A 27,791-nucleotide genomic window follows, 5' to 3' on the forward strand; every position below is an offset into this window, starting at 1 on the left:
CTTTAGGGGAACCCCACCCTCGGTATGTGTCTGCCCCCAGGGGACCCACTTGAAAGGGCCTGAGACGGTAAAAGCCGTCCCGGGTGACAGGCAAGATTGTCACTGGAAACCTGGCGCCCTTGGCTCCCAGCGGCTGGCTCGGCAGCCCTCGAGATCCCTCGAGGGGTACGCCGCGCGGCTCCGCCAGCGCGCAGGCAAGCGAACCCAGAGCGCCCGGCGCGCCCTACCGTTCCACTCGCGCGTGGCTGAGGGTAGCGGCCGCGCAGGCGCTGGCTCTCCGTTTCCCGAGTGGCGGGAGAGCTCTTCGCGACCCCAGCGCCGCGGGAGGACCCCGCCAGGTCTCCCCACGCGAGGCGGCGACGCAAGGTGAGCGGGCGCCGCGGCCGCGCCTCCCCCGCCGGGCGCTCAGTGGCTCAGCGGCAGCCCGCCAGCCGGGCGTCCGCGATGCCTGGGGGCTGGAGGCTCCGGTCCCAGTCTCGGGAGGAAAGCACACATCCCCTGAGCTGGTCTTAACCAAGGAGCGAACTTGTCCGCTAACCTGCGGTTATGGGGGCGCGGGAGGCACAGGAGCGCCGGGTCCGCCGGGCTATGGCACCCAGGAAGGTGCGGGGCAAGAGAGGGGCCGCCGAGGGGAAGGCGTGGCACACCGGAGCCTAAGCTGTTACCTCCTCTCCAGGCGTGGGGTGTGGGTGCGAGGACTGCCGCTGCTGTGAGCCGACTCAAGTTAAGGGAAAGCGACCCGACAGGTGAACGCGGCGGGAGGGAGCAAATGCGTAAAAAAGCCTGCACTTACTTCTTCGCTGGCGCCTTCCCCGGGAGGCGTTTTGGCTGCCGATGTATTCCATAAAGTTCAAAATGATAAAAAACCAAGAAATCAGTCGCAAGTGCATAGTAACCCAATAATGTTTCCCTTCCTTTGCTCCTTTTTTTTTCTTTTGATTGTTAATTAAGATTGACTGTTTCAGAAATACACGTAGGTGTTAGGCGTAATGGAGAGAGCAAGCGCTAACCCCAGCTGCGGACAACTTCTCCACTCAGATCCGACAGGCGAGCCGGGATGGCAAACGCAGCGGGGTCGGGTGGTCGGGGAAACCAACTATTGTACTTTCAAACTGTCCGAGCCCTGAGCTGCGGGGGCTCCCGTGCGGTGGCTGTCAATGCCGCGAGTGAGGGTTCCAGAAGCAGCGAGCGGCCTCGCCAGGGTGGCCGCAGGTAGCATGGTGCGCCGCGGCTGCGCGGGATCCGGGCGGGCGGTGGCGACGGTGGCGGCCCCTCGGGCTTTAGAGGTGGCGGCGGCAGCGGCGGGGGTCCCGGGAACGGAGGGGAGCGGGCGCCGTGGGCACCGCGGCCATGGCCAAGGGGCGGCGGAGAGACCCCGAGCTGCTTCTGCCGTTCGCAAGCAGGAGCGGCTCCACTGGTGGAGGGAGGGAAGGAGGGAGGCCGCGAGGGAGGGACAGGGCGAGGGAGGGGGAGGGGGGCGGCTGCGGGGGGCGGGGGGAGCTTGGGGGCGGGGAAGGAAACTGCTGGAGCAACAACCCCGAGCGACCTCAATAACTTTCAATTTCAAGAGGGAAAGAGGGAGCTGGAAAAGTACAGGCGTCGCGATTTGGCAGAGGCACGGGAAGAGGCGCCTAAGGGGTCCCGGGTCTGCGGCGGAGCATCTCTGGACGCGGCGAAGAAGGCGGGAGAACGAGAGCCCGGGGCGGGGGGAGCCGAGGAGGCACTGCGAGCGCAGTGGAAGCCCTCCGAAGGGCGGCTCTCGCGGGGAGAGGTGGGCGCGCTCCGGCTGCGAGTGTGGAGGTGGAAGGTCCAGCGGCCGCGAGACCACCCCGCCCCTCGTCCCCCCTCCCCGGCCCCCGGGCCCGACTCCCGGGTTGGGCGGGTCTCCGCCGCCCGAGGCCGGGCGCGCTCCGCTCCTCCCTGCGGCCGAGCGTCCCGGCTCCCGGCGCCCGCGCGCAACCCCGGCTGCACGGCAGCTCGCTCCTCGCACTCCGGGGCAGATCGCTGGAGGGTTTCTGGCTGCGGACTCCTTCCCCGTCTTCTCGAGCCCTTCCTCGGTTGCTTCTCTCCTTTCCTTTCTTTCTTTTCAATAAAAGTCGCTGCAGTTGGTCGGGCGCAGGGCGGCTGGTCCGGAGGAATCTCGGTGGACACTCGCGGTCAGCCTGACCGCCCGTTACCTGCCCGGCGCGGGTCGGTCTCAGAGGCGTGTGCTCTCACACACCGTTTGGAAGTTCAACTGTGCTGCGACTTTCTCCCAAAGGGAGTCTCTGCCGGGGCTCTGGAAGATTCCTCCTCCCCTCGGGCAGTTCCCTCCGCCGTCAGCTCGCCCTCGCTCTGCGCCGCTCTCTCTCTCTCAATCTTCTCCAGAAGATCTCGTGTGCAATTTGGTTTCTCATCTGGGGGACTGGGAATGATCTTGGGAAAGATTTTTCCCGGCTTGGGCGGGGGGAGGAGGAGAAGGTCCGCTGTTCCTGTTCCCAGGGCAGGTAGGGGTCCTTGGCAGCAGTAAATAAGGTTCGTTGTTCTCCCGCGCCTTCGCCCCCCTCCCACCGCCGCCCCCCCACCCGAGGTGGGAAAGTTGAGGGCTGGCCCTTCAGAGCAGGGTCCACCCAGGCTCTTATTAATCAGTGGTAGCTTCCCATCTCTTTTCTCCAGTACCACAAGTCGAAGAGCATCCAGTACTTACTGAAGAAGCTGAAAGTCACAAGCCCCCAAAGTGATTTTAGTGTTAATTTGTCCTCTGTGCTGTATTACTCAGACTGTCTCCAGGGTTCTGCTCTATGGCCTTACAACTTTACACAGCCCCAGGCTTCTTAGAGGTGGCTTTGAAAAAGTCCCTGATTCAAAGACACCTTGTTAATGCTTATGCTCAAAAATTTAGGCTTAGAAAATAGCTAACGCCTTGCAGAAAAACAGTAAGATCTGTCCTTTTCTCTTTTATCCATTTGTAATCCCTCTTACTGGATTGCCTTAACTTATATGTTGATGAATAAGAGGAGAAAAAAAAAGTGATTGCTTCTATCCATCCCATTTTGCAAACTTGCAATGCTTCATTCAAATTGTTGTGTGTCTATGAAGATGTAGCTGTTATTCATCCCCAAAGTGAGGAGATGAAATGACCTGGAAGCAATAGGAAGGAAACATGAAATAAACACTCCTGTGAAGGTGCTAAAAATTAGAATCTGAGAGACTGGCCTTTCCTTGTGAATTCCTTCATTAAATATCTTCTATTACTTTGCATACCTGTATGGGAATTTTGAAGGTAGAAATAGTTTTCTTTAGGTTCTTTATTCTGCAGAAAACAACAACCCATCAAGGTGATCTTTTGGGGCTTATTTTAAAGGTTGTCATTTGCAACATTTCTCTTTCCATGGTGGAGCTGTATTTTCTATACATCACACACACACACCCCCTTCCTTTATCTGTTGCATAATGTCCTGTTCCAAATGACTGAGTCTATTATTTTGAACCAGAAAAGTTGCAGATAACAGGACAATTCCAATACTGATTGTCCAAGGAAGAAGCTACTCTAGTTTTCTGTGCCCCTCTCAGCCAGCTTTGCTTTCCTTCTTCCTTAATGCCTCAGATCCTGAATATCTGCACCATAAAACATGGGGATTTAAAGGCTGTGGGAGGCTCCCTTTGAAAAGGACTCCAGAGAGGGCTTTTCTAATCCTAGATACTTGAGCCGGATGGGGTGAGGTTGCAAAAAGGGGATGTAAAAAAGCAATTTGGTGAACAAGTTCAGGGAAATAAACATGAAGAAAGACATTTACTTTTCACTGTGTGCTGTGCAGACATACGTTCATTTGGATGAGGGCAGGAATGGCCCTGTCAATAAATAAACAAACACAGTGAGAAGCTACAGTTCTTGAGCCATCCCAGAAAAGATGCAGTGGGCAGGAAAAGCTTGTCAAGGAGTAAGTGCTGCTCTGAGGAAACATAAGGAAAACATTAAATAAATGGCGAGTGTATTCTTTCTTGACGCTATGCATTAGAATAACTTTTTCCTGATCCATGTTATCATACTATTAAATTCGTATTTTCTTGCCTGGCTGAGTCTTATGTCCCCTCCACTCTCCTTGCAGCTAATGGAAAGCTTGCCATGGCCTATTTTGTGCAACATAGTCCTTTTTTTTTTTTTTTTTTTTTTTTTTAATCAAGAAAACGATGCTCACAGAAGTATGTGGCTGCCGATGGATTCTAGGGCCCAAGGCTAAGGCAAGTTAAAAGCCATAGGCTTAGCCTAGAAGTCAACTTTTGCTTGCTGTCTGTTTTTCTTCAGAAAACATTACAGTACCAGGGAGTTTAGATAACCAGGAGTTTGAGTCAGCCCATGAGGAGAGAAGAGTTTTGGACAAAGAGAGAGGGTTAAACACATCCAGACTAGTTATTGCAGCTTCTCATCATTCCTTTCTTTACTTCCCCCTCCCAGGCAGTGACAACAGTAACAAGTTATTTTTATCCCTTGCAGCAGTGGCACTTTAAGGAAAGAAAATGACTGTCATATTGTTGAATCCATACTGCAAATATGTGAGGTGGAGTGGGGGGCCGTGGTGGTGGTGGAGGCATGCTCCAGAAAGAGAGAGCAAGCCCTAGAGTTTGGAATGGGACATCACTGGTAGTGATGAGAGATGTTTGGCAAAGTTCAGGCTGACATCAGTCATTATACCACAGAGCTAACATGCAGACCCTGAAAACGCTCAGCTCTCCAGTTACTCAGATCTGGCGGCATCTGAGTGAGTCAAGTCAAGCAGGGTACTGCGGGTGGGGTCTGTGTAACTGATGCAGCTGGAAGTCACTCCTGAAACAGAGAGCAGACAGCAGTATTTAAAAGCTATTGAAATGAGTAGATGAAGGAAATGACTATTTTTAGAGAGAGAAACAGAGGAGACAGAATTATTATAGCAATTTAAAAAATGATTAAATGGTTATATAGCACTAAGAACATGAGAAAATCAAGACCCATGATGAATTACTTTCTGTGAATGAGAAAGAATGTTCTCCCTCCCAGATGAAGTTATGGGACACTTGGAAAGTTGTGGTGAGCTCCATCTGGTGTAAGCGCTTCCCAGGTGGCACAGTGGTAAAGAACCTGCCTGCCAATGCAGGAGATGCAAGAGACTCCAGCTTGACCTCTGGGTCAGAAAGATCCCCTGGAGTAGGAAATGGCAATGCTCCTCCAGTATTCTTGCCTGGAAAATTCCACGGACAGTGGAGGCTGGTGGGCTACAGTCCCCTGGGCTGCAAAGAATCAGACACAACTGTGCGCACACGCAGTCTGGTGTGCCTGTTTTTAAAAACCTTTCAAAAATCAGTTGATTACTGCCTCATTTAAATAGTGCCTGTCTGGTAGTACTTAATATAAATTATTTATTACCTCAGAAAATTTTGTTTGACTACAGAATATCAATAGAAAGAGGCTGTGTGTTGTGATAAGAAGGGCAAGAAATCTAGGGATCAAGGGGGGTCCTTGTTCTGAATTTGTTGTTGTGTTTCAGGTTTATCTGAAAAATGAGGGAATCCAATCATCTGCAGAGTCCCTCTTAGGTCTGAAAATAATGGCAATATATCCAAAAAAGAAAGACATGCTTGTAATTGCAAATGTCAACGCTATTTCTAGTTATGTGACATCACAGCTTTCACTTACAGAATTATGTTTAATTGAATAGGTCCAGATTTAGAAATCTGCCTGTAAATGTGTTGATTTTCTGGAAATGCCTAAGCCCTTACAAGAATCCTAGATGACTGGCCTGGCAAGTCAGATCCAGGACTAGTTTCATTTGTCTAGATGTCTCTAGACTTGGGGACAAAGAGGAACAAATTTTAATCCTGGATTCTGAGCACACGCCCAGAGAGATTAGGGAAAAGGACTTCTGCGCCTCATGGAGATGCTACTCAATCTCTTTTTGTTTTTAGGAATTGTAAGTGGGGAAGGCGCATGGATTTCACTGAGTGTGTGGTCTTTCCTTTTATTCTGTTATTCCTTTCTTTTTCCTACTCCTGTCTTTGGATGAGGACTGATACCCATGTCTCTTTTGTCCCAGGAAATGCTCAGGAAGTCAAAGGTGAAGGTTGAGTGGCTGTGGTCACAGATGTAGGTGGAAGGATTACTGTCAATGACATTCAAATCCTATAAGATGTCATGGGCAAGGCTACATGATAATTTTAATGAACAACTTTTTTGCTGTTGCTTTTGCATGTGTTGTCTCAAAACAGTCTCGAAGCACATGATTTCATAGATGAGACAACATAAGTCAGAAAGATAAAGTTGTTTGCCTAAACTTATATTGACACTCTTTGGCTATGTCACCCTCAAGAGCTGTGTTCTCTGCTCTCCCTGACCCCCAAGTTGTTGATTTCTACGGACTAATCACCAGAGCTTTCTTCCTCTGGTTCCCGATTCAGTTCGGTTAATGGGACCACCAGGAGGAGATCAGAATATGGGAGGAAAGAGTGATTCTGCTCCCTCTCAGCTTCAGCATCATTCTAGAAATGGCTGTATCCATAGGGGCGACCACAGCTCTGTCAAGCAGCCCCGTTTCTATGGCCCTAGTTCTTAACCAGGTTTCAATAACAACATTGACTCTCCCTGCCTCTTTACCTAGGAGTGAAAATGGCTAGTTCCTGGGTACCTTAACGTCTCCTATTGTTTCCCTTCCCTTTGTGCTATCATAAATAGTCCTTTTTGTAAAAGTATGTTCCAAAAATTCTTGTGGAGTTCCAGACTTCCCTGGTGGTCCAGTGGTTGAAACTCTGTGCTCCTAATGCAGGGGGGCCAGGTTTGATCCCTCGTCAGATCCCAGGTTAGATCCCACATGCTGCAACTAAGAGTTCACCTGATGTGACTAAAAGTTCCTGCATGCCATGACTAAGACCCTGTGCAGCCAAATAAATAATATTTTTAAAAAAAAGAAGCAAAAAACAAAAACACCACCTATTCAAAAATTCTTGCAAGGTCCCTCCCTAAGTGACACATAAGTGTCAGAGCTGAGACTTGAAACTAGGCCATCTGACTTAGTCAGTGCTTTTTTTACCATGTCATCAGCCGTATCCAGAGGAATGTACTCTTGATTAAAACTGAGATAGGTAAAGGGGCGGATAATAGGGGAAGTTGCAGGGTTCCAAGCCAGGAAGGCTTCTGATGTAAATAAGCAGGCATACAACAGATTTTGGAGCAAAGCTGTAGGTTAAACCAGAGCGAATAACCAGAATCAGAATGGCAATGAGCAAAGTGAAATTCATATACAAAATTATAGCTGGGCATCAGAAATAAGGTGATTACACAGGAAAGGTAAATCAGGGACCCATTTGTTCCGCAAGTGTACATTGATGGTGTCTCCTGTGAAGGACGCCGGGCTGGACCAGAAATTCATGCATGGTCTTTAAGACAAGAATGTGGAAGTGATGACTGTGTAGGTTGTATTGGCATTCTGGTTAAAAACAATGTAATGGTTTATGACAGAAATAGAATGTCATGGAGAGACACATAAGGGCATGTTCAACAAGCTTTAAGGAAATATCTCATCCAAGCAATTCTATTAAAAAGCAAAACAAACAGAACAGAAACAACCTCTCTCCATCTATATATTCACCTGCTGCTTCTGGTTCACATTGATTGTTAACCAATACATTTAGGTAGCTGGTTTTGGTCAACTGGTCACCCTTATTTCAGCATTCACTGACCATATGGTAAGCACCATGCTAGGCTCTAGAGATACAAAACTCTGAAGACTAGGACGCTGCCCTCAAGTAGAGAACACTCAGTGAGGGAGCGTGTGTGCTAAGTCACTTCAGTTGTGTCTGACTCTTTGCGACCCGGTAGACTGTAGCCCGCCAGGCTCCTCTGCCCATGGGATTCACCAGGCAAGAGTACTAGAGTGGTTGCCATGCCTTTCTGAGGGAATCTTCCTGACTCAGGGATCAAACTTGAGCCGCTGTCTCCTGCAGTTCCCTGCTTTGCAGGCAGATTCATTTCTACTGAGCCACCGGGAAGCCCCTCAGTGAGGGAGAGAGCCACATAAACCATGAAAGCTTCCAGGAGATAAATACTGTGTGATAAGGCTGGTGGCGTGTTGTGGGAAGAGGAAAGAGGAACAATGCTTTGGGGGAAGGTGGGGCGTGATAAGCTCTGTGTCTAAGATGGGCAACATTTAAAGGACTAATAGTGAATCTTAATGCAGATAAGGAAGGATTCCTTCCCTTGCTTAGACTGGCCCTAACTCAAAGGTGGAGGGATAAGCTCTCCTTCTGTTTTGCTCTGTGAAGGTCAGTGGTCAAGGTTGGCTGCCTGCTTGCTAGGGAGGAGGCCTTATTCCTGGAGTGGTATCAGGCCTCCTCCTCTTCCAGCAATTCAATGTGGCTCAGTATTGACTATGTGGGAGTATTGTTAATGGCTGATACCTATGCAGGGGTCTTTGTGGGTTAATGATTTGACCAGTTTATTATAGCTGCAGTGTGGGTGGATTCCACTCATGTGAGAAAAATGACATTTCGTTTCTCCAGTTTCTTAGAAGTATTTTGCATATTTATGATAACTAACAGGAACAAAAAATGAAAGTCAGTCTTCCTTGGTGTCTGTCTGCTCTCATCCTCCTGCCTCAGCCCCACGCTCCGCCATTCCATAGACGTCCAAGTATTTCTTTGCAACATGTTCTCTTAGACAGTGTTTCGGTCACCCCACCTTGCCCAAATGTCCCCTGCTGAGTCTCATCCACTTGTTGATCTAACCCTCCCCCGCTTTAGAAGTGCCCTTCTCTGAAACCTAAGTCTAATTCACACATTAGTGATAAAGGATGGACTTAGATCTGCCAGTGTCTCCTTCTCTTCCCTCACAGAATCCTTTCTTTCTAGAAACGTAGTTTGATTTCACATTGGTCTGGGGGGTATGTCCCAGATATAGGCATTTTTAAACCTGTATGAGGAATAGAAAAGTTTCTGGTTTGCTGGTGGTTCTGGCGTGTGGATGCTAGCCTGCTTTTGACTTTTCCCCATTTGGCAGGTGGGGTTAGTGGAGGACAGGGAAGCCTGGCGAGGTGCAGTCCATGGGGTTGCAAAGAGCTGGACATGACCTAGCCTCTGAACAATAGCAACAAAGTTCCAGGACATTTGTAGGACAAAATTTTGGACTTAAGTCCAAAAGTAGAGAGCTGTTATCATTTGGAACTCATGGAGGAAAAAATTGTTGGGGCATTGTTGTCTTGGGAGGAGTCATAAGAGCTTCCCTACATGGAGGTAACTCAGGCCTGTTATTTTCCTTCCTTTCTCTCTTGTCTCACGGGCTAAGATAAGCGTGACTTAAGATTTGTGAATACAGCATAGAGATCTCTTCATGAAAAAGCACCACTGTTTAAATGCCTTCTTCCTGAGAGCCTTCCTTTTGCCTACTAGCACTGACAAATGGACTTATCATTTTAGTGCACAGGAACATAAGGAATTTAATAAGGTGAAGCCACTATCTTTACTCCCTCGGTGTTCATTGATTCTCTGACTTAAGAATGCCACAGTGATTTTGCCTGATTTTATGGTGAATTTTCATCATCTGTGGCCATAAGAACTAAAATTTTTAGTAGCATCATAAATTATATAAAATATGGTGTCTTTCATGTTTTTGTTCAAGACATATGGTATAGTAGTTAGAAATTTGATGCCAGCTCGGCTTCTAATAGATAAGTAATAACCTGAGGATGTCTCCCCCAAGTAATTATATTGGTATATATAGCTTGCTTTACCTTTTCCTCTATGTGTGCTCATGATTATATATATTTTTCACCTGTTTAGTCCCATTGCTGAAATTGTTCACAACATTATGTATACTACTTGAAATCATCATAATTAAAAATTAATTTTAAATGCTCATACCCCCAAGAAAGTTAAGAACAAATGAACTATTTTAATTAGGTTGTTTTTTCTTAACAGATCTCTGACATGTGGCAAGGGAAGAAGATCAGCATGTGCAGGACATTATGAAATGTGAGTATGTGGGAGACGTGTCTAATAAGCATGCTCAGTGACTATGGGAGGTTGAAAAGTAAGGACAGAAACAGAAGCTGCAAAAAAAAAGCAGCAGAAGGGGAGATGTGACTGTTTCAAGAATGAACTTAGTTTTCTAGAGGTGAGCAAATGAAAGTTTAAGTTAGACACCTTATTGCAATTCCCTTACCATAGGAGAAGACTGTGTCAAAGATTAAAGAATGGATTGTCCTAAAAATAATTTTGACAAAATGAAGCCTTCATCAGACTAGGTCCCTGGGGGATTATGGTGGCCAGTCCTCTTACTCCCAACCTGTTGATGGCTGAGTTGGACATGCAGCAGGAGTGAGAAATAAAACTTTGTAGTTAATGGGCTACTAAGATTTCCCTAAAGTCAGATTTTGATTCTCCCAGTCAGCATAGGTCCTAGCATATGTGAATGAAAATAAGTGTGCAGAAGGAGAATAAATTAGAGAATTAAAATAGACAATTTCCATAAAAAATAATAATAATGGATCATTTACAAGGTAAGATTCAATAGTTTCTTACTGATAATGGGCAAAATTGACTGAAAGATTGCATAGCTGATTCCCTGGAGTAGGATATGTTTGCTATGAACACGTTTTAGAGAATTTGAAGGGTCTGGTAGTTACTCTAGTTTTTCATATTGGCAGATATTTCACTCTGATGCTACAGCTCCCGCCCTCTGAAGTGCACCCATTGACTGTGATTGTGGCACTTTGGAACACCAAGCCCTAAGGGGGCTTCAGGATTACTTTATATACAGGCCTCCATGCTATGACCCTGTTAGATGGGAGCTGGAATACTATAGGGAAACCTGCTGCCACTAGAACCTGAGGCAGAATGCTTAAGGAATCCCTGAGACACAAAGCCCGCTCTGCTGTTAGAGACCTTGGTGGGAGGGATTTCCAGTCTTCTTTGCAAGCTTAAAAAAGTACAGAACAAATTTTATTTCACTCTAATGCAGCTTATGGGCTTCCCAGGTGGTGCTAGTGGTAAAGAATCCACCTCCCAGGGTAGGAGACATGAGAGGCAAGTTAGATCCCTGGGTCGGGGTGATCCCCTGGAGGAGGAAATGGCAACTTACACCAGAATTCTTGCCTGGAAAATCCCATGGACAGAGAAGCCTGGTGGGCTATGGTCCACGGGGTCACAAAGAGTCGGATACGACTGAGCAACTAACACTAATGCCACTTGTGCCAGCATAAGGTTTCTGTCCTGAATTGAAATTCTGAAAGCAAACCAAAAACTGCCCAGAAGCTGGTAACACTTCCAGTTCTTAATGAAAGTTTTAGTTTAATTCGACTTGCAAAATTCATGGATTTCTAGAACTGGGAGTGTTCTTAGAGTTCACCTAGTATGTATTACTTTGTTTTGTAGATGAGGAAACTGAAACCTGAAAGATTAAATGACCTGCCCAAAATCACACTGGCAAAGCTGAGACTAAAGCCCAGTCCCTCTCATTTCTAGGATATTTTTGACCACACCAAGATTCTGCATGTAGTTTCATTTAGCGTTCTGTGTTTCATCACTATTTTAGAAATCTGTATCCTTTTGTTTACATCAATGGGGGCAGAACAATGCTTTCTTTAACTAGTTCATTCTTTCGTGTGCTCCCATTTATCCAACGTTCCTTTACTACCTTCTCTGGGCATTGAATTGATCCTCATTACCACTTTCAAAGGAAGAACTCTTCATACAGAAAATATTACGAATTTACCAGTTTCCTTGGGTTAAACACCTTAATTCTGATTCTTTTAATAATTCCTCATAGACTTTCATTTACTTGTATTTGCAAAATCTAGGGTCAGATGAATTCTGAATATAATAGAAGGGAGATCTAATATTTCTCTTCTTATTTTCCTGAGGCCCATATTTGTTTTTATAATATAGGATTCCAATATGAATTTGCTATACAAGTGGCCCTGTTTTTTCAGTTGCACTTAAGGAAAAAAAAAATTATAACTTCCTCAGTTAAATAAGGCCATGTGTTTATTCCATGTATTACCCTATACTTGTACTGATGAAATTGTCATTTATTTTCAAATTAGTTCCATGTATAAAAAAGCCACTTGAATTCTGCTTCCCCACTGCTGATTAGTGAGAATACTGTGTCTGCCATGTGAATAATAAACATGAATTTATTACCCTTGTGAAAATTATACCAAAGAAATGATGGACATAGGTCCCCAGGAACTCATAATTTAGTTAAGAAGAAGACATAAAGAAATATAAGAACCATGAAAATCTTATGCTCTGGATATATTCTTATCTCTAGAAAAAGGTTACTCTTTAGACGACAGAGAAATGAGAAGAACTAGGTCAGTCAGTCAAGCTGTCAGTGTTTGAAGATTTGGGTGTTAAGCCAGATTTTGAAGCAAATCTGATAGAGATATAGGGAAAGGGGAGTTCAGGTGCTGAAGTTCTCACTGTTCAAAGGAAACACGGGATCAAATCTTTCTCTCTTGCCTTTGAGTCTGCACCTGCTCCTTCAGAATATTCAAGTTCCCTTTCAGCAGCAATTCCTGAGAGCTCAGTTCTACCGACTATGTAAAGCGCTCTGGCATGTTGTCATATTCGTTCACCTAATTGTTTTTCCATCAAGGCAGGTTGGCAGGTTATTCTCATCTTCCCCTCCATGCTACTAGTCTTACTCACCACTGGAATCTAAAATATATAAGTGATGTGTATAGGTGAGAGGGAGAAGGGAAGGAGAGGCTGGTGACTAAGGCTGAGTTCTAGCTCTGACTCTGTTCCTGAAGATGTCAATTTAATAAGCCTTGCTGCTCATGTGTGGTCCACAGAGCAGCACCCCAGAGACCACCTTACTAGAAATGCCAAACCTCAGGCCCCACCAGAGATCTGCTGAATCAGTCTACTGGATCAGTTCAACCATTTTCCTGGGCGATTTGCATGTACATTAAGGGTTGAGAAGCTGCTTCACAATATAATCATTTAAGGGAGCTTTTCAAGGTACTTCCCTGGTGGCTCAGACGGTAAAGAATCAGCCTGCAATCCAGGAAACCTGAGTTCTATCCCTGCGTTGGGAAGATCTCCTGGAGAAGGGAATGTCAACACACTCAAGTATTCTTGCCAGAAGAATCCATGGACAGAGGAGCCTGGCAGGCTACAGTCTCTGGGATCACCAAGAGTCAGACACAACTGAGCAACTAACACACTTTCAAAGTACTAATTAGTGAGCTCTATTTCAACATAGTTAAATCGGAATCTCTGGTGCTTGGGCACCTGGATGATTAAAACATTTCCCGGGAGGTTCTAGTCAGTGCTTCTTCTTGTTTTTCAGTTGCTAAGTCATCTCCAGCTCTTTGCCACCCCATGGACTGCAGTACGCCAGGCACTTCTGTTGTCCACTATCTCTCGAACTTTGCTCAAATTCATGTCCGTTGAGTCAGTGATGCTATCTAACCATCTCATCCTGTGCTCCCCTGTTCTTTTACCTTCAATCTTGCCCAGTGTCAGGGTCTTTTCCAATGAGTCGGCTCTTCACAACAGATGGCCAAAGTATTGAAGCTTCAGCATCAGTCCTTCCAGTGAATATTCAAAGTTGATTTCCTTTAGGATTGACTGGTTTGATCTCCTTGCAGTCCAAGAAACCCTCAAGAGTCTTCTCCAGCCCACAATTCAAAAGCATCAATTCTTCAGCACTCAGCCTTCTTTATGGTCAACTCTCATATCTGTACATCACTACTGGAAAAACCACAGCCTTGACTATAAAGAACTTTGTCTGCAAAATAATGTCTCTGCTTTTTAATACGCTGTCTAGGTTTGTCTAGCTTTTCTTCCAAGGAGCAAGAGTCTTTTAATTTCATGGCTGCAGTCACATCTGCAGTTATTTTGGAGCCCAAGAAAATAAGATCTGTCACTGCTTCCACTTTTTCTCTTTCTATTTGCCATAAAGTGATGGGACTGGCTGCCATGATTTTAGTTTTTTGAATGTTTAGTTTTAAACCAGCTTTTTCACCCTCCTCTTTCACCGTCATCAAGAGGTTTTTCAGTTCCTCTTCACTTTCTGTCATTAGAGTGGTATCATCTGCATATCTGAGGATGTTGATATTTCTCTTGGCAATATTGATTCCAGCTTGTGCTTCATCCAGCCCAACATTTTGCATAATGTACTCTGCATAGAAGTTAAACAAGCAGGGTGACAATATACAGCCTTGTACTCCTTTCCCAATTTTGAACTAGTTAGTTGTCCCATGTCCAGTTCTAACTGTTGCTTCTTGACCCGCATACAGTTAGAACCGGATATGGAACAACTGACTGGAGACAGGTAAGGTGATCTGGTATTCCTATCTCTTTAAGAATTTTCTGATGTTTTTTTGTGATCCACATAGTCAAAGGCTTTTGTGTAGTCAATAAAGAACAAATGGGTGTTTTTCTGGAATTCTCTTGCTTTCTCCAGGACCCAATGAATGTTGGCAATTTGATTTCTGGTTCCTCTGCCTTTTCTAAACCTAGCTTCTACATCTGTAAGTTCTTGGTTCATGTACTGCTGAAGCTTAGCTTGAAGGATGTTGAGCATAATCTTGCTAGCATGTGAAGTGAGTGCAATTGTACGGTAGTTCAAACATTCTGTGGCATTGCCCTCCTTCTAGTCAGTGCCTCTATATCCTTTTACCAGATGGTAAGAGAGAATAGACCCACAAAACAGAGAGGTAAACACAGGAAAGAGAGAATATGGGATAAGATATATGTTTCAAAATATCTGATAGGATCTAAGCAGAGGTATACAAAAAAGATCTTCCTGACCCAGATAACCATGATTGTGTGATCACTCACCTAGAGCCAGATATCCTGGAATGTGAAGTCAAGTGGGCCTTAGGAAGCATCACTACTAACAAAGCTAGTGGAGGTGATGGATTTCTAGTTGAGCTATTTCAAATCCTAAAAGGTTCTGTGAAAGTGCTGCACTCAATATGCCAGCAGATTTGGAAAACTCAGCGGTGACCACAGGACTGGAAAAGGTCAATTTTCATTCCAATCCCAAAGAAAGGCAGTGCCAAAGAATGTTCAAACTACCACACAATTGCACTCATCTCACATGCTAGCAAAGTAATGCTCAAAATTCTCTGAGCCAGGCTTTAGCAGTACGTGAACCATGAACTTCCAGATGTTCAAACTGGATTTATAAAAGTCAGAGGAACCAGTGATCAAATTACCAACATCTGTTGAATCATCAAAAAAGCAAGAGAGTTTCAGAAAAACATCTACTTTTGCTTTATTGTCTATGCCAAAGCCTTTGAGTGTGTGGATCACAACAAATTGTGGGAAATTCTGAAAGAGTTGGGAATATCAGACCACCTGACCTGCCTCCTGAGAAATTGTATGCATGTCAAGAAGCAACAGTACTATATATGGGACAACATGCAGGTTCCAAATTGGGGAAGGAGTCGGTCAAGGCTATATACCGTCACCCTGCTTATTTAACTTTTATGCAAAGTACATCATGCGACATGTCGGGCTGGATGAAGGACAAGCTGGAATCAAGATTGCTGGGAGAAATATCAATAACCTCAGATATGCAGATGACACCATCCTTATGGCAGAAAGTTAAGAGGAACTAAAGAGCCTCTTGATGAAAGTGAAAGAGGACAGTGAAAAAGCTGGCTTAAAACTCAACATTCAGAAAACTAAGATGATGGAATCTGGTCCCATCACTTCAAGGCAAATAGATGGGGAAACAATGGAAACAGTAAGAGACTATTTTCTTGGGCTCCAAAATCACTGCAGATGGTGATTGCAGCCATGAAATTAAAAGACGCTTGCTCCTTGGAAGAAAAGCTATGACCAACCTAGACAGCCTATTATCAACCAGAGATATTACTTTGCCAGCAAAGGTCCATCTAGTCAAAGCTATGGTTTTTCCAGTAGTCATGTATGGATGTGAGAGTTGGACTATAAAGAAAGCTGAGCACTGAAGAACTGATGCTTTTGAACTGTGTTGTTGGAGAAAACTCTTGAGAGTCCCTTGGACTGCAAGGAGATACAACCAATCAATCCTAAAGGAAATCAGTCCTGAATATTCATTGGAAGGACTGATGCTAAAGCTGAAACTCCAATACTTTGGCCACCTGATGCGAAGAGCTGACTCATTGGAAAAGACCCTGATGCTGGGAAATATTGAAGACAGGAGGAGAAGGGGAAGACAAAGGATGAGATCGTTGGATGGCACCACCAACTCAATGGACATGAGTTTGAGCAAGCTCTGGGAGTTGGTGATGGACAGGGAAGCCTGGTGTGCTGCAGTCCATGGGGTCGCAACGAGTGGGACATGACTGAGCGACTGAACTGAACTGATCTGAAGCAGAGGTGGAGGTGGGTGGGGCTCAAATCAGTTTGCATCCCCTTATCTTAATCAAGAGTCATTGCTGCACCTAGATCAGTGAATGATTTTCAACAACTCTGAATCACTTTGTTTGGGAAAGGGGTGGTGCTGAAAGGTAACATTTCAGAGAAGATAACCAGAATATTTAGGGGAAGACAGAGAGCAAATCAGAATGGATAATGTGATTGAGAGTCTTAGGATTCAATAGGAAAGGAATGAGTAGGCGTTCTTCAGTACTGTGGAAAGCTATTCTGTGGATTTCTTTTATTATTTTGCCTCCAAGTTGAGGAATACTGATTTCAAAACTGTGTAGTCTTTTTATTCCTGAAACAAAGGGCAACAACACTTTTTTTTCCTCCCATTTATTTTTATAAGTTGGAGGCTAGTTACTTTACAATATTGTAGTGATTTTTGCCATACATTGACATGAATCAGCCATGGATTTACATGTATTCTGCATCCCGATCCCCCCTCCCACCTCCCTCCCCACCCCATCCCTCTGGGTCTTCCCAGTGCACCAGCCCTGAGCACTTGTCTCATGCATCCAACCTGGACTGGTGATCTGTTTCGCCCTTGATAATACACATGTTTCGATGCTGTTCTCTCAAAACATCCCACCCTGACCTTCTCCCACAGAGTCCAAAAGTCTGTTCTGTACATTTGTGTCTCTTTTTCTGTTTTGCATATAGGGTTATTGTTACCATCTTTCTAAATTCCATATATATGTGTTAGTATATTGTATTGGTCTTTATCTTTCTGGCTTACTTCACTCTGTATAATGGGCTCCAGTTTCATGCATCTCATTAGAACTGATTCAAATGAATTCTTTTTAATGACTGAGTAATATTCCATGGTGTATATGTACCACAGTTTCCTTATCCGTTCATCTGCTGATGGACATCTAGGTTGCTTCCATGTCCTGGCTATTATAAACAGTGCTGTGATGAACACTGGATTGCATGTGTCTCTTTCAGATCTGGTTGTCTAGTACTGGTGTGGATATGATCCTCGCATCCGTTCAATACATCAACCATCTTGACATAGAGCGCCAAATTGGTATCTAAGATGAATCCTTCATAAAATTGTTAGTTGTCATTCAAGACCTTGCATCCATTTATAGAACTATTTAGATTTTATTTGTTTTATTTTTGTGGTAGGAAAATACTGTATATTTTAAATACCTATGTAGAGAAATGTGCAGAGTACTCTACTAGGTGCTGCAGATGAAAAGAATATTAAAGGATACCACCCCTGCCTCTGAAGGGCTTAAAATTTATTGGAAGTGGGGGGCGTGGGATGGTCAGAACTTGTATGCACAAAAACATAAACAACTGTGAAGCAGAGCACATATTGAAAGCCAAATGGAAGATTCAGACAAGTGCTAAAGAAGTTGGGGGTTCTCTTAAGCTTGTGGATATTATGCTTTGGGCTTCTCTCTCTAAAAGATGTCTGTGTGAACTTGCGGACTTACTCTATTTCATCACTTTTTCTCGCTTAGAGCTTTAATAATTATTTAACTTCTCTTAAAAACAGTTAGCTGAATGCAAAGGTTTCTTGGGTGTGTCTCTGGTGCTAAGTTTAAAGATACTTCAGAGGCACAATGAGTTATCTTGCTAAGCTTGGATATCTAGGGAAGTTACAAGACCTTAAGATAATTAGCCTTTGTAATATGCTTCCAAACTGGACATTTGGCAGATAACTATTGTCCTGCCTTCTCCTTCTAGAAAGGGGTTGTGATTTCCCAACAAAGGCAGAGGAGTTGCAAAACAGCAGGACTTTGCTACAGTTAGTAATTAATGAGGTGCTAAAAGTGCCAGAGCAGAGGCTCCCAGACTCGGTCTGTGACTCAAAGGGATAAGAAGCACCCAGAATTTCAAACAAAAGTGTCACTTAAATAAACAGAAAGTCAAGTGAGTCCAGTCTGTGGAATGGGAAATGGTCTATTGACATCAGGAGTGATCATACAACTGTGTAACACAATATAATAAAGATTAGTCACTACATTTTGCAACTTATGAAAAAGTTTTTTCCCCCTCTAAATCCTGCAGAAAGTGAGCAGTTATCTGCTTTGCAATATTCAATGAAGTCAAAATGAACTCTTAATATATCGTAGTGTTCAAATAAATAACCAATTCGTATAGGTTCCCACCAGCATGACTTTTCTCTCTCTTTAATGTATATTAATCAATCAAGTTAATTATTAATATTAGTTGACAGGCCAAAATACTTTACTAATCAACTAGTAGCCAGAGACCCAAGGCCTAAAGAGAGATTTCTTTACTGATAGGAGCTTTGTTGAGAGAGAAGAACATAAGGGTTGCTTTGGACCATGAGAGTTGCCTAAAGTGGAATATGTTTTCCTGCAGAGTAGAATTCCTACATAAATTCGGATGAGTATTAAGGCATTTTCAAATTAAGATTTTATGGTTTCTTCAGGAATTCCCTGGCAGTTCAATGTTTGGGACTCCATGCTTTCACTACCAGGGCCTCGGTTTGATCCCTGGTCCGGGAACTAAGATCCGGCAAAGTTGCACACGTGCTCCCCCGCCCCTGCCCCCTCAAATGCACTATTTAAATTTGGGGATGGGAGATAATAAAATAACATTAAAATAGGATTTGCCAACCTAGAATAGCAGAAGTGCACTAAACAGGTCACTAAAGCATATATCTATATCCATAAAGGGGCTTCCTTGGTGGCTCAGTGTTAAAGAATCAGTCTGCCAATGCAGGAGACTGGGTTTGATCCCTGAATCAGGAAGATCCTTTGGAAAAGGAAATGGCAACCACTCCAGTATTCTTGCCTGGAGAATCCCATGGACAGAGGAGCCTGGTAGGCTATAGTCCCTACAGTCACAAAGAGTCAGACATGACTGAAGAGACGAAGTATGCTTGCACACATGTATAGATGTACTTTAGGTAGGTTTCCTGCTAGAAAGAACAAAAATGGTTAGATATAATTTGATTATCCTAGCAAAAGTATTATTCCTTTGAGGGATTTCATAGTTACATCGATTGTTATCAATGTATGATACTTAACGTTTCAATGACCTTGAGAAAATTTCTCTGTTTAATAAACCTACTTGAGATTGAAAATGCAAAACAAATGGAAGAAATCTCTTAAAGGTACCCAAATGTTAAGATATTAGGAGAATTAAGCAAGTCCCTGATTTTTGTTTTTGCAGTATGGAACTAATACATATATATCTTGCCATAATAAAATGCATAACATTTTCACATTTACAAGTAACTGTATGTTCATTATACATGTGAAAAAGCTGAATATATTTGAATTTGGTTAGTGAACTTTAATTTGTAGAAATAAAGGCTTCATGGTAGGTTTATTTGATAGCATTTATCAAATGCTAGCCCATTGGAAAAACCACCAGCGGCCTCACACTAAAGATATTATTGGGAATTTGGAATTTTAATAACTATAAATCACAAAGCCAGTATTTAACGACTTGACTTTAGAGACCTCTTGTCCTGGTACCAGCAGGTGCTGAGTTAGAGATATAAATCAATAGTTTCCTCAGCAGAAACATTTTAGCTCTATCCATTAAGAATAATGGAATTGTTATGGCTTTTCTTCTTTAATAAACTTTGTAGATTTTGTGGAAGAAGGGGAATATTATATCAAGAGCTTTTCTTGTTTTAAAATATGTATTGAAAAAGAATTCACTGGATCAAGTCTTTTCCTCCAACATACTCTAGAGGGAGTCAAATCTAAGAAAGTTATACTTCCTGCATTTCAGCTGCTATTGGTTCTTTTTAGAAATTCCTTTTCTTGGTGACATCGTTGTTTGGCCCCCTTAGTTAATAAAGATCCAGTCCAGGAGGTGATGAGAACCTGGAGCCAATGAGGCCAAAGTGGGGACTGACTCCCTCTACAAGCCAAGCAGCATCTTACACAGAAAATATCCTGTCCTTCGTTGCAGACTGCATGGGTCAGCCTGTGAGCCAATGCATGTTTTGGCATGATTGGGGAGGTAAAGAGTGGAGTGGGAAAGTATTTATGAATCAGGGAAATTCTTCCTTCCACATCAAAATATAAGCTCCACTATGAGTCTTAACATTGCCATTAATTAGCTGTATGAAGTTGGAAATGCCATTATCCTCTTCGAAAGTCAGTTTTTCAATTCTGGTAAAATAGAGCGTTGAGTTAGAAAGACCCAGATCTAAATTTTATGATATTATTTCAACAGAAGATAATTTACCATTTGTATAAAAGCCTGCCTTGAAAATCTGAGAATGAGCCAGGAACTTCTAGATAAATTGTGGGTGTCTAGTGTTCTGTTCTTAAAATACTTGGACCATCACTGAACATACGTAACTGGACTACATGTTCTTCTCCTAAACACTTATTGGGCCTTTTGCTCCTTTTATGGCCGTATTTTTTTTCATCTGGAATTCCTCCAGCTGCTCTCTGCAACTATAGAAATCCTACATGTTCTTCAAGGCCCTACTCAGTTGATTTGTGCTCCATGAAAAACACCTCGTACCTTCCAACATTATGGGAATGATTTCTGCTTCCTCTGAACTTTCTGGGCATTTTGCTTTCATTTTTCTTCTGGCATTATCATTTTTTATCTTGCCTCATAATTGTTTTTTGGACGTGGCTTACCTCTTCATGCTCAGTCATGTCCGACTCTTTGTGGCCACATGAACTGTAGCCCACCAGGCTCCTCTGTCCATTGGATTTTCCAGGCAAGAATACTGGGGTGAGGTGCCATTTTCTAGTCCATGGGATCTTCCCAACCCAGGGATCTTCAGCACATCTTAAAGCTCCTTCAGTGTAGATCTGATTATATTCTTCATTTTAAGCAGCATGACTTGCTCATAGGAGATGCACAAATATTTTTTTCAAAGATGAATAAAAGAATGCTACTGAATAAAAAAAAAAACACCTAGTTTTAGAAACTTACTTAAGGAGACATGGAGTCCATTTTGGTATCACTAATTGCAATTCTTCATGCTTCCTCCTTGAATGCTGAGACAGCTCCTATATTTTTGAGGAAATAGGTTTAGGAAATTTTCTCTTTAGGGATCAAGGGAGGAAAAATTATTTTGAATATCTTTTTCTAGTGTACTTCACATATTTATTTCTAAGAAATTATAGTTTCGATTTTATTCTCTGGCTGCTATAAGCTGGTATTTACTCAAAGCAGATTTTGAATGAATGCTTTTAAGATCTGCAAAACATTTTCATATAGTTCATTCTTATAGATGTAGCCCTTGGAGATGAGGAGTAGCCAGGATTTTTCTCATCAGATACCAGTTTATTTCCATATCACAACAGGATCACATCTCCAGGTAGAACTGGACATGAAATTAGAAATTCTTATATTTAGTACAAAATGTGTATAAACTTTTGCTTCACAGTTTCTTAATCATTGCAACTTTCTGTTATTATGCCTCCTTTTCTTCCTGTTCTGGTTTCCACATTTTGTTTCTTCCTTACAGCCCACAGCCATGACAAGACGTTTATATGCTGCTGCTGCTAAGTTGCTTCAGTAGTGTCCGACTCTATATGACCCCATAGACAGCAGCCCACCAGGCTCCCCCATCCCTGGAATTCTCCAGGCAAGAACATTTGAGTGGGTTGCCATTTCCTTCTCCAATTAGATTATATGCTAGGTGTTCAGTGCATGTTTTATTTGTTTTGATTCTTCCTGGTCATTTTCCTCTACTAGGGAGTGGACTTTTATCCAGGGAAACGAGTGATGTGTGTAGAATTGATCTTGTTTTCTTTTTGTAACTTGCAAAATTACCTACCCTCTCAGTGGCCTTTTTCATCACAAACTTTTCATCTTGTATTTTAGCTCTTCTGTATTTCTTTCTTCAAGTGGCTACCATTTCACTCCTGTTGGCCATCAGCTTACACTGTAGGATCCCCTCCCTTGGTAATTGCAAAGGCATAAATTCCTGATGATAAAATATTAAGTGGCAGGGTTGAGATTTCTGGACCTGAAGGCTCTGTGCATCATCATGTCCTTCACGTTATCATACCATGAGCATTTATGGCTTTATCAGTGAGTGTGACAGAGTGTTCTTCCTTCTACCCTGTTGCTGAATCTCTTTCACTTAGGCCTCCTCACCTCTGAGCTCAGTGCAGGGCCGAAGGCAGAGTTCTTATCCATTCTTTTTAATTCCTATCTCATCCTTCTGCCATAGTTCTTTGTGCCTCTTCTGGACTGGTGTGATGACCAGGGTAAGAGAACTTCATCTCCATTTAAATATGTATTAGAAAATTAACATCTTATATTAATGGTAATATCATATACTAGAATCAGAAGTGTCAAAAAGATTGATGTTAAAGGCCAGGTTGAAACAGTATTAAAGAGGGATAAAAACCATTTGCAAAGATGAGTTCTGGTAGGAGTTCATGGCATTCTGTATTTGAGTTCTGTACCTTGAATTGATGTTTTATTCAACTGAATTTTTTGGTGTTCCAGAAGGCTGAACAGTGTGGAGTGTCCAATGTCTAACATAGATTGCAGAGGCTTTGTGATAACTTATATTCCAGGTTAATTTCTAGGTCTTCCTTGTAGAAGGAAGATGTTTTCATTTAAGAATCAAACTATTGACATGGCAGAAAACAAAACTTATTTTTATCCTTTACATCAAAACTCTGAGCAGAATTTCACAGTAGAGATAGTATCATCTATGATTTTAGAGGCTTCGTTTCTGTGTCTCTGATGATTCCTTTTGCAGTTTAAGGTGTGTCTTTAAATGACAGAGGAGTACTTTGAGTGTTAAAGCCATTGTGACTCTACCAAGGAGCAGCTGGCTCTCTGCCCTCATAAGGTGGTTGGTATCATTCTCTTCTCTTGGTTTCAGAGCTGACTTGGTTTTCAGGCTGGTACTTCATGCTATTGATAATGATGTCAGTTGCTGGTAAAGTATAGCATATATATGGCCAATACTGATAAAATGAACATAAATTTTATGATGTTTTCATAGAACTGAACTGCTCTCAATATTTCAGGATTTTAGATTTGTGTCATCATCTCCCTTCTTTCTTTTATTCCCTCTTCATTTCTTTTTAATGGCTGAAAAGTATAGATAAACTGACAAACTGATGTGTTCATGTGTACTGAACCCAAGTCTTTTTTGAAACTCTTAAAATGAATGACTGATAAAGCTAGTGCTTGAATATCTTGGAAGAATGACACGAATACCATAAAAATGTTCAGAATCTAGAACTAAACACATCGTAGTTAATGTGTTTTACTATAAAGATATATAAAGGCAGCGCCAAGATCATTCCTTGGGAAAAAATTAGTGTCAGAAGAGTAGTCTTCATAGTAACCTATGCATTACTTATAGTTATAAGTCTGCTTTTATCCTGCATATATGGTTTTTTATCCTTCATATTTTATGTTTTGGGGTGCAGCTTATATCAAGGATAGCAGTGATGACACAGAAAAAACTATCTTTTAACTGCAGAATTTCCTGAGGGTAAATGGTAAGGACTTAGACAACATATGTAAATTTCTGTAGTGCGACAATTATCTCAAACATTTAGACATGACTTTGGGAAAGCCACTAAAAGTCTTTGAAGTAGAGAAGAAAAAAAGATTAAGTTTCATTTACAATAATGCAGAAAAATACGTAAAATGTTTATAGGGAAAAAAAGCTATGTTGAAGCAGAAGCACAGAAGTAAGGAACTTATCTTAATCATAATGAACTCTCTTAAAAATCTTATCTGAATTGTTACTGGTAGATTTCTCTTGTTGCCTTTATACTTCTGTTCAGTTTCATGCCAAGACTTTAAAAAATGCAAAACATATAGAGAAGTAAAGCTCTCAAAGGATCTTCTCCATAATCATGAGGATTCACACTCTTCCTGTGCTGTGTCTCTCCTCACCCCATCAAAACATCTCAGTGCCACTGTGGTTTCCATGATTTATAAAATGATCATTTTTTTCATATTAGAAAACAAGGAAATATAATCATGTTTCTATTACTATAGACAAGATGCATTCCATTAAAAATAATTAAGTAAAACATTTAGATTCAAACTTCTGAATTAGTTCTGGCCATTAGATTTTATGCATAGACATCTGTATTCATCTACTCATTTGGGGACTAACTTTTTCTACTGACAGTTGGAGATGTTCTGCATTAAGTAAAATTAATATCTTTTCATTTATGTGCTCTGAGAGGTCTCAGAACTGATGAGGAATGTTTTCCTAATAAATGTTTGGGTATTGATTTGTTTGCTTTGATACTGTGTATTTTTCCTTTTAACAGGGAGGTTGACCATTCAGCAAAATTTAAATCTTTCTTTTTTAGTATTTTGTTTGATGTTTCATGACTTTTGTGCTTCCTTGGAGTCTCCTTTTACTATTGATGAGTTATATTTTGGTTTTGACTTGTCTAGAAACTTGGAAAGTAAGCATTCCACTTTAAATTTTACTCCTGCTTAACTAGTAGAATTAAAATACTTTCAAAAATGCTTTAGTTCATTAGTGTCTCTTGTATTGAAGGTAAAAAATATATTACTAACTCATTTTTTTAGGTTATTTATTTTAATTTCTCTAATTAGTATATTTACATAATTAATATATCTGTGGTAGAATTAAACATTCATGCATCTTCTCACATTCACTTGATGCCATGTACTTCCGGGGTCTTGGCTATTTGCTCAATGGAGATCTTTGACCACTACACTATAGTGTTGCCTCGTTCCCAAATATCACTTGTTGTCTCAGATTCCCCTGCCAAGATGACAGATTTTATTGCACCTGATGGAGGGATATCTACAGCAGCATGTAAAGCATGCTCAACTCGACTAAATGCATGGCAATTTTTTCTCTTCCCACTGGTTCTGCTTTCTGCTGAGCGCTGAGCATTGGGCATGAGATATGCCTTTCCCAAAGACTCTTCAGATGTGATGACTAATACAACCCAGAAGGACAGAGGAGTTAACTTGTGAAGGGATAGTTGACCAATGAGGAATAGGCGATGAGAGAGAGCTGATTCTCTAGTTCACTCCCATCTCATCCCCAACTATTTCAGCGTGCGAACGGATGTTCCATGTGGCCTGCCAGGACATGTCCCCAACCACACTTTCCTGTGAAGCTGTGCCAGTCCATGTTGTTTCTGCTTCCTTACTTCCTTGTCTCATCTGCTGGTTTCTCTCATTCATTCTTGTAGCCACTGATTGCATTCTTTTCCCAAGTGAAGCTATTTAGATTTAATCTTTAACTTAGCCTCTGTTTATAGGAAATCTTGGTTTTGACAGATATATGTTTATTTTAAATTAAGTCCTGCATTGAAATATAAAAATGTAGGAATTAAAAAAATAATTCCTATTTTTTTCATTTTCTAGATTTTTTAAAAAATTGGGCTATTATTTCTATTATTGAGTTGTAAGGGTTCTTTCTTTTTTTTTTAACATTTAGTTTAAAAGATAATTTGTTTACTTATTTCCTTGTTTTTGTCTGACCTGAGTCTGTGTTGCTGTGCAGGCTTTTGTCTGGTTGCGGTGAGCAGGGGCCACTCTCTGGTTTTGGTGTGGGGCTTCTCACTGTGGTGGTCTCTCCTGTAGTGGAGCGTGAGCTCTAGGGCATGTGGGCTTCAGCAGTTGCCACGTGTGGGCTCAATAGCAGCCGTTCGCAGGCTCTGGAGCCCAGCCTCAGTAGTGAAGGTGCTGGGGTCAGAGGCATGTGGGGTCTTCCCAGATCAGGGATCGACTTGCTGCCTCCTGCATTGGCAGGAGGATTCTTTACCGTTGAGCCATCAAGGAAGCCCCTCTTTTCCAGATTTTTAGTAAACATTTTCATATACTTAGGACAGATGGTAATACATATATACATATATATATGTTTTTTTGTCTCTGTGGAGTTTTGTAAGAAATGAAATAATCTTGTATACATTTTCCTGAGATTTGATCTTTTCATAAAGCTATGATTTTTGGACATTGTTGTATGCCAGTACATAGTGTTCTATCTCATTCTTTTAAACACAATATTCCACAGTATGGATGAGCCATAAAGGTCTAAGCCATTCCCTTTTAACTTATGTTTACATGATTCCAATTTTTTTGCTGTTACACATAATGTTGCAATCAATATTTTGCAGGTGCTTCTATGTGCTATGTGCCCATGTTCACATATTTCTCTGGGATGCAGAAGTTCTGAGTGAGATTGCTGGAGATGAATGTCATGCACATTGTAAATTTTACTTGTTACTCTGAAATCCCACATCTTCCATCATCTGCACATATTTTTACTGTGATCAACTTCAACAATTTTCAAACTCAACAGTACTGGATAATATAAATCTTTACTTTATGCCAAGCCCATATGTGAAAAGAATTTCATTGTTGTTTTAATTTATATTTGCCTAATTAAAGAAGACAAATAGCTTCCCATGTTTTCCCAGCCACTAAAATTGCTTCTTCTAAAAGTGCCTGCTTTTATTCTTTCCTCAGGATAGCTTTTGGGCCCACATGTGTTATGAAATGTTATGGAATATTTCACTCTTCAGCCTTTCCTGCTACTGAGGTACTTATTTTTCATAAATATTGACTTTTATGTAAGATTATTAGCAAATAATTATTTTTTCATGTAGTTTCTCATTAGGTTTTATTATCAAATATTTCAGTTTGATTCTGTTAGCAGAAGGAGAGTCTGGAGACCCTTCCTCCTGTAGGCATTGGTTCTTGTTTAGGACACAAAGAAGAATCTAAGGTCTTAGCCCTTGCAAGAAAGTTTATTAACAATAAAAAAAGAAAGAATAGGTTGTAATGAGTTGGACAGGACCGAGTGACTGAGCAGACAAGATAAAGAACAAAGAGAACACGGCAAGAGAGAGATGGACCACGCCAGGGGAGTCAAATGGCCCTGGAGGGCTGGGTTACAGAGTTTTTAAGGCAAGGTTATTTGCATAATCCAGGGGGCCATTGATTGACAGCCTTGATTGACCGCTGCAGGTTATATAAGAAGATGCTCTACTGTGGCTGTCCTTCCCATAGTTCAGTCTGTTATAATTAGATGTATGTATTCATGGAATAATTATGAGCAGTTAATGAGTCTAATGGCCACCAAAGGTTACTTTAGTGCAGAATAATGTGAGGTTTGTGAATGTGCTAGAGTAGGGGAAGTCCTGCCAGTGAAGCTAGTGGGGGTGGTTTTTCTGCCTCCTCTGACTATTTTTGGAGTACTGGTAAGGGCGTGTTAAGGGTGGGGCTTGCAAATTGCTTGGTGGGATTAGATAGCTCTTGGATAGTTAGCTGAAGGGGCCAACTCTTGTTGCTCTCAGCTAACTTCCTGCCTATCCTTAACCAGAGTTCAGCACTTAGAATCTTTCTAAATAATATGATTACTTATGAAGTTTTGATTTTTCTTTTAGCTTTCAGAAATCTTTTTAAACTTCAACTTTTATTATTATTTTATGACATAAGCAATTACAAACTACAAATATGGAAATTCACATGAGGCTAAA

General features: G+C 42.1%; 1 protein-coding gene and 1 long non-coding RNA gene across 2 annotated transcripts in view; one reads left to right on the plus strand and one right to left on the minus strand.

Moving 5' to 3' along the window:
- The window catches only part of RSPO3 (R-spondin 3), a 93,640-nt gene extending 92,232 nt beyond the window's left edge, over nt 1–1,408 (minus strand). Inside the window, exon 1 of the mRNA XM_065911673.1 lies at nt 794–1,408. Coding sequence (XP_065767745.1) covers nt 794–890 — 97 coding nt within the window. The 5' untranslated portion in view covers nt 891–1,408. The remainder of the gene's footprint in view (nt 1–793) is intronic.
- LOC136150860 (uncharacterized) lies at nt 1–27,791 on the plus strand. The gene is made up of 4 exons (XR_010659948.1): nt 1–22; nt 9,919–9,972; nt 26,779–26,851; nt 27,699–27,791. It is a non-coding gene; the product is annotated as an uncharacterized lncRNA (long non-coding RNA).

The sequence above is a fragment of the Muntiacus reevesi genome, chromosome 19 (genome assembly GCF_963930625.1).
Source record: "Muntiacus reevesi chromosome 19, mMunRee1.1, whole genome shotgun sequence".
Classification (NCBI taxonomy): domain Eukaryota; kingdom Metazoa; phylum Chordata; class Mammalia; order Artiodactyla; family Cervidae; genus Muntiacus; species Muntiacus reevesi.